Source organism: Clupea harengus, chromosome 7 (genome assembly GCF_900700415.2).
Source record: "Clupea harengus chromosome 7, Ch_v2.0.2, whole genome shotgun sequence".
NCBI lineage: Eukaryota > Metazoa > Chordata > Actinopteri > Clupeiformes > Clupeidae > Clupea > Clupea harengus.
This window is the reverse complement of record NC_045158.1, coordinates 2,906,276-2,917,899: the sequence shown is the minus strand read 5'-3', so window position 1 is coordinate 2,917,899 and position 11,624 is coordinate 2,906,276. Positions and strand designations below refer to the sequence as shown.

General features: G+C 43.1%; 2 protein-coding genes across 4 annotated transcripts in view; one reads left to right on the top strand and one right to left on the bottom strand.

Annotated features, from left to right (window-relative positions):
• Positions 1-729: 729 nt before the first annotated feature.
• On the bottom strand, positions 730-3,414 carry LOC105896989 (chemokine-like receptor 1). 2 transcript variants are annotated; one of them, XM_031570159.2, is made up of 2 exons: positions 3,161-3,414; positions 730-2,762 (listed from the first exon to the last, which is right to left on the bottom strand). In XM_031570159.2, the coding sequence occupies exons 1-2, from the start codon at positions 3,218-3,220 to the stop codon at positions 1,707-1,709; spliced, it is 1,116 nt and encodes a 371-aa protein (XP_031426019.1). In that variant the 5' UTR covers positions 3,221-3,414; the 3' UTR covers positions 730-1,706. The 2 variants fall into 2 exon arrangements, with proteins under 2 accessions (XP_031426019.1, XP_031426020.1); XM_031570160.1 differs by having other exon boundaries at positions 730-2,779; positions 3,161-3,251.
• A 3,292-nt stretch (positions 3,415-6,706) lies between these two features.
• dtx1 (deltex 1, E3 ubiquitin ligase) overlaps positions 6,707-11,624 on the top strand; it is a 34,610-nt gene continuing 29,692 nt past the window's right edge. The window contains exons 1-2 of one of the 2 annotated variants that reach the window (XM_031570157.1): positions 6,707-7,734; positions 8,673-9,638. In XM_031570157.1, the coding sequence (XP_031426017.1) occupies positions 9,383-9,638 (256 nt within the window). In that variant the 5' untranslated portion in view covers positions 6,707-7,734; positions 8,673-9,382. Of the gene's footprint in view, positions 7,735-7,805; positions 7,912-8,672; positions 9,639-11,624 lie in introns of those variants that run through there. The other variant, XM_031570158.1, reaches the window with a different exon arrangement.

The window sequence follows — 11,624 nt, the reverse complement described above, 5'->3', positions numbered from 1 at the left end:
TTATAAAATCGTATGGCAGTTTATAATATTCTATGTCTGTATAGCAGCCTAGTCACCATGCTAATAACCATTAATGAATATGCATAATATATCACAAAGGTGGTTATGATGTGCTCTGAAGACCTACTTACATAGTTACAATGACTTGTTGCTAGGTACTGTTACGTCATTGGAGGATTGTAAGCATGTCTTTAGGGCCACTTAACCGGTGGAGCATGGTTGTCACAACACCAAGGTCATTGGTTGTCACAACACCAAGGTCATTGGTTGATTGATGGAGTGAAATGTGTATCTATATTATTTTAGGTTGCTTTGGACAAAAGCGGCTGCAGAAAAACAAACAATGCAGGCTTTCTTAGGCCAAAGGGAGACCGTAAATAAGGAACTCTAAGATTGAACACATTACCTACATATGATAGAAAAGAGAAGTTTCAAGTTTAAATGGCCCGGGCCGTACTTCCTCATCTAGTTCATCTTTCTATCTTATTGTTTGTTTCAATTTCCCAATTTGCGATTACATGAAGATTTATCTGCGTTGACCAGTTAGTGTTTCAGGCATATTCAGTTCTATTGATTTAATTGTTAGAAGTATTCTATTAAATGTATTTTTACTATTGTGAAGTTTTTCAGTTCATCTAAAGTGAAAATAATGTCTCTTCTCATCTTCTTTCTTTTCATTCTGCAACAATTCTTTTGTGTGATTTAAACTTCACCGCTAAAAGTCACAGGTCACCATTGTTCAATGCTTTAATCAGTCAGAGAATGCCCACATAGAATAGTCTATGGATATAACCACAACAAAAGATGCAAGGTGTCGTGAATTATGAAAATTTGATATGATATCTGATTCATCTTTATTATGTTTTGATTGCATTGTTTTTATACGATTTTACTTTAAAACTTATATCTGAACATGTTTACAACATTCTGTACTGTAACAAGTACTGTGAATCAGTAGAAAACATTGAAAGTAGAGGCCTGGATAACAGACAGAGACACCGGCACCTACACACACTGCACACATGTGCAGTCACACTTTGTAAATACAGGACATTTTTTGATTGACTGATATTCTAACTAATGCTTTTCATTATGAAAATATTCAAAGGTATACAGCACCCCCTCCAAAAAAAAGCAAAACATTTGTAATGCATACAGTTCAGATAAAAACACTGTTTAGTTCGCGTAAAGAATAATGTACAGAGATATACTGTAATTTCATGTAATGAGTTATCATGTCCTGTCATCTCCCTCAGTTCAAGCAAGACACCCCTGGTTGGGTTTGTTCCTTAAAGCCATACATACATCCAATACTGAGAATGTGTAAAAAGAGTATAACGCAAACATACTAAACCCTAGCAGTAACCATCTTTGTAGACTGTGAGTAAAGTAACAGTAAATGTTGAAGAGAGACTGGGAACCTGTGGACATCTGTGGATACATTCTCATCTGTTATTGATCATTCGTAAAATAACTACAATGCAACAAGAACTAGCAGTAATCAGTCCAGTAGACTATGAGTAAAGGAACCGTAAGAGTTGAAGAGGGTATAGGGAATAGGAAACATTTAGATATCCATCCAAGGACAATCTAGGCCAGATTCTCATCTGTTCCTGAGAAGGTGACCTGAAAGGTTCCTGAAATGGCTATCATGACACCCTGTAGCCCTGTAAGAGCTGAAGTGAGAAAATGGAACCTGTGGATGTTTAGATATGAGTGGAAGCCCTCCCGTCCATTGAGCTGGTACGAGACAAGTAGCGGCTGGTGGTGCGATTATCCTCTCCCATCGCATTCTCCATTTTGGACAGCAGCGAGCTTCTGAACTTCTTCCTGAAGTCGTTGCCCATGAACACGTACAGCACGGGGTTGAGGCAGCTGTTGGCGAGTGCGAGCAGCGTGCCGAACTGCAGTCCGTGCTTGATGGACGTCTTGTCGTAGAAGCTAGAGTTCAGCTCCAGGAGGATGAAGACGTGGTAGGGCAGCCAGCAGATGAAGAAGGTGACGATGAGGGCCGTCATGATCTTCAGAGGCTTGGTGGACCTCTTGATGGGACCGCTCATCAGCCTACGGGCGATCACAGAGTAGCACACGATGATAATGATGAAAGGGACAACGAAGCCACTGACAAAGCGACTGACGGCGATGGTGATGTGGCTATGCGGGTCTGTTGTGTAGCTGTTGAAGCAGTGGGTTCTGCCCATATGAGTTTGCACGTCTCTGAATACGATGGAGGGGATGCTTAGAACCACAGAGAAGATCCACGCCACAGTGACCGCGACGGACGCGGTTCTGGTGGTCCGGTGGTTCTGAGCCCACACAGGGAACACCACAGCGATGCACCTGTCCACACTGATGAAGACCAGCAGGAAGATGCTGCTGAACATATTCACGAACATCGTGAAGGAGGTGAACTTGCACAGGAAGAGGCCAAAGACCCAGTTCTGCATGGCCGCAAAGGCTATGTTAAACGGGTTAATCGCACAGACTAGGAAATCAGACACAGCCAGGCTCAGATACCAGGTGGTGTTGATTGTCTTCTTCATCTTGAAGCCAGCGATCCAAATTACTATTCCATTTCCAAGGACACCCAAGAGGAAGATGACAGTGTTGATCACCACAAGGGTGATGCAGGTTGAATCTGTGAAACATGTTGATTGGGTTGTTTCGGGAATTTCTTCTTCAGCTGTTGCATTGTCGTTAGAGTAATTGCTGTAGAAGTCAGAATAATCCAAATCCATACTGTAATCCAGATCGATTTCCATCTATTTTGGCATAACCTCTAAAGATATTAGGAGGGGATTATTTTGGGGTACAGTGGGGGAAAAAGTACCTCTGCAAGATTACACTGGCACAGACTAGGACAGGGTCCTATGTCTGCCCATTGAGGTTTTTTTCAACTACAATGTCCATTTAATGTAAAACACTGAAGTAACACCATTTTCTATTTACAACAAAACATCATCGGAAATAATTGTGACCACTATTTTATTGTGTCATGCTGTAACACCAAAAGTACCCTATAAAGATGACGCACTGTATGACAAATAGCATTGATATCTTGTTTAATTTCTTCACATTTGTTTAAATTATTATTATGTTATATGATGTAAATTTAAATAGTGAAACAGTGAATAGAATTACTTGAAAACTGAACCCTTACCTCAGCCTCTGACCTCCTTGGTGTCCAACAGAGTACAAAGTGTGGTGAATATTTGGACATCCTGTTTGTTTATAGCAACCCATGACATACTTGTGACTGTTCAGTTTCACGTTCTCACTCTCCATGCTGATACTTCCCCTTCATAGGAACAGGATGCACAATGACAAGGATTGACGCTCAACTTTTTTTTCAGTTTTTTTACAAGTGAGTTTGAACAACTTTGCACCAAACACAAAGGTCATTCAGAGTCCTAGTACAATTAATGACTAAGAAAGTAAAATCTGCTTTTGGATTCTTTTAAAACCCTTTTCTGATCATCCAACCATTACTCCTCCTAATCTTTTTCTTCCTCTTTTCTCCCCCGAAAGAATATTTCCTTCCCTGTTTTTTTTGTGCCGATGCGTATGTTGTCCTTCTACAAGAGGAGATGACATCTACCTGGCCATAAAGGCATATGGCACTGAATCATAACGCAAGTCAGACATTATGATGTTCAGGACCTCTGCTTGAGGAAATGTTCTCTAACTGGACCTCTTTGAATTTGAATTGAATACCTCTGGTTTAGAGGCTTAAACCGATGCTTACAAACCCAAGCTTGGAGGAAGTCTGTACATATCAGACATTACTTACAACCTGGTCACACACAAGGATAAGTAACCCTAGCAACTGCACAGGTGAAGAAACAGTCTATTCAAAGAAACATTAGGGAATCAATTGAAATGAAACTTGAGATAAGAGCCCCCTTTGTTTTGTTCTGTGTCACAGCCTACGTGCTTCATACCTCACTTGTTCTTTTCCACCTGAGGTTTGTGTGGGTTTCCTTGCACCACTGACCACACCCTGTTTGTAACACGTTCAGTGACCACTAGCTCAGAGCTCCTGCGATGTACTCTGTGTGCACCTGTGCAGTTAAAGTTGCAGTTGTGATGACTTTCATTTGGCATTATGTGCACATGTAGTATTATAACGGCAATCCAGAAAAGGCTCCAGATGTGTAGCAATGAGGAATGAAAACTATGTACTTCACAAGTTTGACAAGAATAGGGAACCGGAAAAAGGCTCCAGGTATCTGTGAGAGATGAAAATGTCTCGAGTTTAACAGCAGGAACAGTTTAACAGGGAACAGCAAACTAACGCTTTCGGGTAATAAGCAATTTGTAGGTCTCAAGCTTGACGCTAGAGGGCAGTATAGCATTAGAGCAAGTCGGCTACCTCTCACGGGGCGACAATGACACAGGACTATCGTTACAACCTCAGCTCTCCCCCCGTCCACCCTTGAGACACCACTTTCACACACTATCACTGTCACTGGCAGGAGATGGTAAATTACTGAAATCAGAGCTGTGTAACTGGGTTCAAACTAATATCATAATATCATGTTATCATGCAACATGATGCAACACATGTCGATTTTAGCGTGTTGGGAGAATGTGAGCGATCCTGTGTAGCCTACACCTTGCGATTTTTCAAATGCGTTGCCATGACCTGTAAAGTAGGCTAGGCATCAGACGACAGCATCAGATGCGCCTTCTACTAGACCTACTATTAATATACTATATCTGTTTGCCCGATAAGACATAAATGTATGTCTCCGTGGAATCCTGCCTCACGTAGGGCCGTAAAGAGTAGGGTTCAAACCAACAGATGAAAACATAGCCTTATTAGCTTCGAATAAACTACCTACTGAGTGAAATCATAACGGGCCTTGTCCATGGTCAAGTTACCTAAGAAATCCATAGCAAATGTTGCCATTCAACAAAGATATTACATTTGAATTCAGATCTATTTTTTGTCCAGGGCCTCGTAAAAAAAAAGAGAAAGAAAACAGCTACAAATAATAACTGGTGGTATAATTCACACCTAAACACATACCTTGCATATTTAAAAAAAAAATGCCTGATATCTTTATATTCCCCATGATAGACTATGGCAATTAGTGACAGACAGCGATCACAAATATACTAAATTGTTTGTCTTTGCACACATTATCTGAATATGAGTACACGTGGTTGGTGAGTAAAGTTACACGTAACGGAGTTATGTAGCCTAATTCAATTATACTTGTAAAATAAATGTGATTGTAATCAGTTACAGTTACTAAGAAAACTAGGTAGGCATTGAAGTTATCAAAATGTTGGTGATTACAAAATATATTATTTTGGTAAAAAGCTTTAAAGCTTAGGCTACATAAGTAGAATATAACATTAATTATGTTGCTTTGCTTTGCCTTCTAGAAAGGCTCCATTCATTTGACAGTATGAGCGTTGTTTTTGATTGGTTCTCTTGTTTGAATTTGCACCGCCTCGCTTCTGTCAATCAAAAAGATGATCAAATGTAATAAGTTACACTAGCCTACTTTGATGAAGTGGGCTAATTAAAATTGTTACATTACTTATTACACTTTAACAGGGTAAGATACTAGTAGGCTAATCTGCAACCTATTACATTTCAAAAGTAACATTCCTAACCCTGAATATACAGTAGGCCTATCTTAATTTGAATCTTGGATGGCCTCACACTATTTGAAACAATTGAATTCTACTGTACAGAGTTAGAGTAATATCACCTTTATTGCACACATTACATACTTATCAAACATAGTGTTAGTTAAGGCAGGTCACGGTAGTCATCCTACTGCACAGCTCATCAGCTGACGCCCAGTGGATTGATTAGCACCCACCACAGTGGCTCTCTGAAATGAGGTGGTCCTCAGTCAGTCTTTTGAAATTCGCCAGCTGCGCTGCTCAACGAACCCCCGCCACCACCCGGCTCCACCTCTTGTCATTCAAATGGTCATACTGCTTGGCCACCTTGTATTTGTCAAATACATATGTCACATTGTGGCACATACAATGTATTTGTATTTATCATATACATAAGTTAAATGAGTGGTCTTTTTATTTATTCACACTGTCCTATATGGACTGTGCCCTAAACTTGTACACACATTTGATCTGTATTGTGGCATTGTATTTATCTGGATGTTTTTTTTTCATTTATAATTTTAGTTTGCTTCAATAGTGTGTTATTGCAACTGTATTAATGGTAATTGTATTCATTCAACACTACCCTGTGTTTCCTTTGCTCTACAGTTGTATGCTTGTAACTTGTGTTATTGCATTGCATGCATCTTGTTTTTGTTTTGTTATTTGTGTTTCCTATTTACTAGTCGAGAGTGGTCCAGCCTGAAATGTTTCTACCTATGTTATGTCTATTTGTTTTCAGAGTGCCCTCTAAATGGCCAACCCATGCACTCAAAACACCTGAATCTAAGTATCAGACATGGGAATAAACTGTCAACCATTAGTTCGTATATGTGATTATTTTACGTCTAGAAACATTTCAATTTTTTTCGCATAAAAATACTTTAAACAGTTTTCGCTCAGTATTTGAGGCCCTCGCCAGTTATCCATAACTGACCGTCCTCACTGGGCTACCGTGGCGTGTTTGGGGATTAGCATAGGCGACAGGTGTTTGAGGTAGTCAGCTTTGCATAGTGCGTGTTGCAAACGCCTGAGCAGGTCAATCGTATATTTCATTTATTTAAATCCCCTTCAAAACAAGCGGTGATTGAATGGGGTTATGCCACGCAAGGCTAATTTTACGGTTGGGTTGAAAAAAGTGCTGTCGAGGAGACAGCCCACGTCACATTCACGCTCACTACTGCCAGTCGAATGCGAAGGGTTGTGTGATTAGGCTGAGTATTGCACATTTAGTGGACCACCTGGAAGATTACATTGTTGTTTATATCACAACAGTCAGAGTGGTTGGTAGTGTAGGTTTGTAGCCTATGGCCTGCAGGACTAAACAACGCGGGATCTGATTTCTCACCACTGTCCGACTGAGATCTTGCGGCTGTGGCTGTATTTCCCTTTACCGGGGGAGCGAGGACGGTGGAGCAACAGCGTTGCGTTTGGAGATGCTCATTGCGCACAGACAGACCGATGGGTTACGGCAAGTGGTGGCGAGCTCCTACCGGCAGTCAATGTTCAAATAAGAGACCGTTCCTGGCATATTCTTAGGACTGGGGGCATTTTGACATATGCCGTTATAGTTTTACGTTATCGTTGCCTTGGAGTTGCATTGGACTAGAACGTTTCGTGTATTACATGGGTTGTTTTCTTCAGTCGATGATAAAACATTGCCAGAGAGCCTGACTTGAAGGGAGCAGTAGAGGGGGAATTTTCGCAGGTGATCTGGACCTGGGTGCATATTTGTGGGCCCCCCTCCCCCTCCCTTCGCTGTTAGAAAAAGGTCATTGTTGTCTCATCGCTCGTTCTGTCACGGAGCCGTCTGCACGGGCAGCAGCGGACGGGAATACCCGGCTTCCTCCACAGGGATGGCTTCGCATCACTATATTCCGGAGAATTCTAATTCGGATAACAGAAGCGTTTGCTTGGATTAACACTGAAGGATGGCTCATTCGTGGAAACGTCCCGCGTGGACAGGCTGATAGCGTGTTAGATCCACTCATGGGAATTATTAATAAAACGTGGGGGAGAAACAGAGACTGGGATTGGTAATCACGGGTTAGCAGAGACGGCCGACGTAAAAGGAACGTCAATTAATCTATCGTAAGTCTCTGATCATCATTGTTTTTCTCAAACGGGAGACGCGTGTCTTTGTGTTGCGTTTACAACATTAGACACACACACACACACACACACACGGCCATATCAGCACTCGCACAAGGCTTGAGTAGAACAATGATCAGGGGCTCCGGTTTGGTCTGTTGCTAAAAACCGTTCCAGGTAAGCATAGCGTCTTGGACCAACCGCAGGACTTTGTTGTCATGGTATGGGAGATTAAAACATGTCTTTTCTGTTTTAATATCTAGAGTGCCAGTAATATATACGCCGTGTGTGTTGACCCTGATACGATAACTACACTGTATGAAAACTGACGTGTCCGGTGTACTACCTGGGATGCCTCAGCCAAATTAATTCGGTCAATCATCGTCATCCGTTTCACGCACCCCTGTAATTTCATCAGGATCATTTTACGGTAGGCGCGTGAAGATGTCTTGAGGTAGCCTGTCCGAGTCACGGCAGCACGGACGGACTCCCAGAATGGCTGTGAGCTCCCTGTGAAATCCCCAGAAATCTGTGATATCTTACCGACATCACGTGTGCAGGCTGTGTGCTCGTACGACTGTACACGCGGAAACTGCTTTTTTTTTTAGGGAATATGGGTTACTACTGTTGCCCTGATCTCCCTCTCACGTCCCTTTACGCTGTTCTGCGACTGTAGCCCGCGAGGCTCGTGGTAACAGGTGGACAGCGACTCGCTCTGTTTCTCAAACACACACGCGCTGTGACTGACGAGTGCAAACAAGAAACATGGTTGCTTGGTGCTTTACTAAACTAATATCGCAAGTGATTTGATGCTGTGACTGTTTTGATCCTGTTATCATCAGAAACATCCTCATCTCTCTCTCTCTCTCTCTCTCTCTCTGTCTCTCTGTCTCTCTCTCTCTCTCTCTCTCTCTCTCTCTGTCTCCCCCTTCTGTCAGATGACCCACTAAAGCTCAGGACACAAGACTGGAGCACAGACCGGAGGAACCGCTGTCATCAACAGAACACATACTGTGTGCAACAGAACACATACTGGACACACAGCAAAACACAGCGTACTGAATAGAGGGCTGAACCTAGAACATCCTGAGGCCAGTTCCAGACACGTCTCCTGGTGGAACCACTAAACTGGTGGTATATGATGACCAGTCCCGATGTGTCCTCGAGAACCAGGCTGTTAAACTGACCCTCTTGTTCTCCCGGAGAAAGCTTGAAGCAGACAGAGAGTCCTGCCTGATCCCTCTCAATCTTTCAAATCATCCAGGAAGTCTTTACAGATCAGACATTACTGACAACCTGGTCACACACAAGGAAGAGTAACCCTGCACAGGTGAAGAAACTGTCTATTCAAAGAAACATTAGGGAATCAATTCAAATTAAACTTAAAGCTTAAAGACAAGAGCCCCCTTTCTTGTTTGAAACCAGGGCCGATAGTGTTTGCTACGGTACCCAGTTCTCCTGAGGTTTTCCTTCTCCCTTTCCCTCACGCACTCATTAGTCTGGACTGCCTCCCTACTCCCATTGAGCCACACGCCTCTGAAGGTAACAGCTGGGGCCTTGGGGGCACAGGAGGCCCGTGGAGGTCCGTGGATCTCTCAGAAGGGGAATTGAGCTGAGCGTACCCCAGCGAGGCTGCCCCGTGGCAGGCATGGCTCGTCCGGGCTCTGGGGTCCTGGTTGGCGGGGCCGGGGGTTACGGGGGCCAGGGCGTGGCCCGCGTGGTGGTGTGGGAGTGGCTGAACGAGCACGGGCGCTGGAGGCCCTACGGCGCGGCCACGTGCCACCACATCGAGAACGTTCTCAAGGAAGACCCCAGGGGAACCGTGCTGCTGGGACAGGTGGAACCGCAGCTGGTTCCCTACGTCATTGACCTGCAGTCCATGCACCAGTTCCGCCAGGACACCGGTAAGTGTATGATCCACACACACACACACACACACACACACACACACACACACACACACACACACACACACACACACACATATAATAATAATAATAATAATAATAATAATAATAATAATAATTAATTTTATTTGTAACGCACTCTTCATTCAGAAGAATCTCAGAGTGCCAATATATATATATATATATATATATATATATATATATATATATTCATATACTGATGCTATAGATCTATGTCAGTTATAAACATACCAAATAGCTCAACAGAAACACCTGGGCAGCACCTTGGTAAGGCGGCATGAAATAATGCATAAAATAAAAAAATCACTAATAAAATAGAAAACTTTGCCTAGAGGTCAGCCCAGAGTTCTATTAGTTCTGTTGCAGCTGGGCTTGGTTACCAGCGGCCCGTGGAGCAGTACTCCAGTAGTCAATGTTGTGTGAGACTGATCCGCCAGCAACTGTCCCACTTTACCAGCATTTGGTCAAATGTACAACATTCTGCAGTTCTGCGAGAGGTTTGTCTAACACAGTGGCCTTACCCCCCCACCCCCAATAGGCTCAGTAGCCACTGCCTACATTACAATAATAGCTTCTGTGGGTGTGTGTGTGTGTGTGTGAGAGGGAGAGAGAGAGAGAGAGAGAGAGAGAGAGAGATGTACTGTGCTCCATTTCTTGTGCATCTGTGGGATTTCCAGTCACAGGTCACTAGAAATGTGTGTGTGTGTGTGTGTGTGTGTGTGTGTGTGTGTGTGTGTATGATTTAATCATGCGTTTTGTGAGAAGGGGAGTTTCCGGGAAGGGCAGGTCCTTGTCATTCAGATCTAATGAGCGACACTGTGTTAATTGTGTGTGTGATTGTGATAAACATGTTCATGTGGACAGGACTTACAACTGAACCCACAAACACACATGCATGCGCACACACACACAGAGACACACACACAGATACACATGCATACACAGATACACACGCACACACAGACACAGACTTGATGATAAATTGTATGATATTTGTGGAATAGTTTGAGGCACTCCGCATATATGACCTTGCTGAAGGTTGCTGCTGTCTGATTGGTTGAGCTGGGATGCCTGTGAGGGTTTTTCCCAGAAGCCCTTGCACCCCCCCCCCACACACACACACATACACACCACAAACAGACATACAAACTCACCGTCTCCCTCTCTCTCTCTCTCTCTCTCTCTCTCTCTCTCTCTCTCTCTCTCTCTCTCTCTCTCTCAGACACACACACACACACACACACCCCTGAGCCCTCTATCTTATAATATGCTGGACTCACTCGTGTGCTGTAACAGTGCATGAGTCTAAATCCATGTCCTAATCAGTTACCATTTTACCCAAGATTCACTGCCATTTTACGCATGATTCACTGCCATTTTACCCGTAATTCCTTACTACCTTACTCTCCACGGGTAGGGCCATTTTTTCTCCAGCTGATTTCTCACAGATCTCTTTATTTCTCTTTAGCTCTTCTTTGTAGCATTGTAGTTGGTATGTGAACAGTCATAAAGACACCACTGAGAAACCACACTGCATGTTTTAGCTCTGAAGAGAGTGTGTGTGTGTGTGAAGTGTGTGATTCAGTAAAGGCAACCCTGGCGATATCTAATTGTGTTGTTTAGGTGAGTGTTGTGTTGTGTTGGTGTTTGGGATGTGTTGTGTTGTGTTGTTTTGTGTTGAGTGTGATTTGAAATTTGTAATATGGTGGTATTTGAATCTGTGGTGTGTGTGTGTGTGTGTGTGAGAGAGAGAGAAAGAGAGAGAGAGTGTGTGTATTGTGTATGAGAGCGGGAGAGAGAAACAAAGAGTCTGTGTGTGTGTGTGTGTGTGTGTGTGTGTGTGTGTGTGTGTGTGTGTGTGTGTGTGTGTGTGTGTGTGTGTGTGTGTGTGTGTGTGTGCATGTGTATCTGTCTCTCTATCGATGTATCTATCTATATCTATCGGCCTATCTATCTTTAGTT

Excerpts from the sequence above, each read along its gene's own strand:
- LOC105896989 (XM_031570159.2), bottom strand. The coding sequence starts at position 3,220 with ATGTCCAAATATTCACCACACTTTGTACTCTGTTGGACACCAAGGAGG. Across the intron at positions 2,763-3,160 it reads CAAGGAGGTCAGAGGCTGAG|ATGGAAATCGATCTGGATTA; the intron begins GTAAGGGTTCAG and ends ATGCCAAAATAG.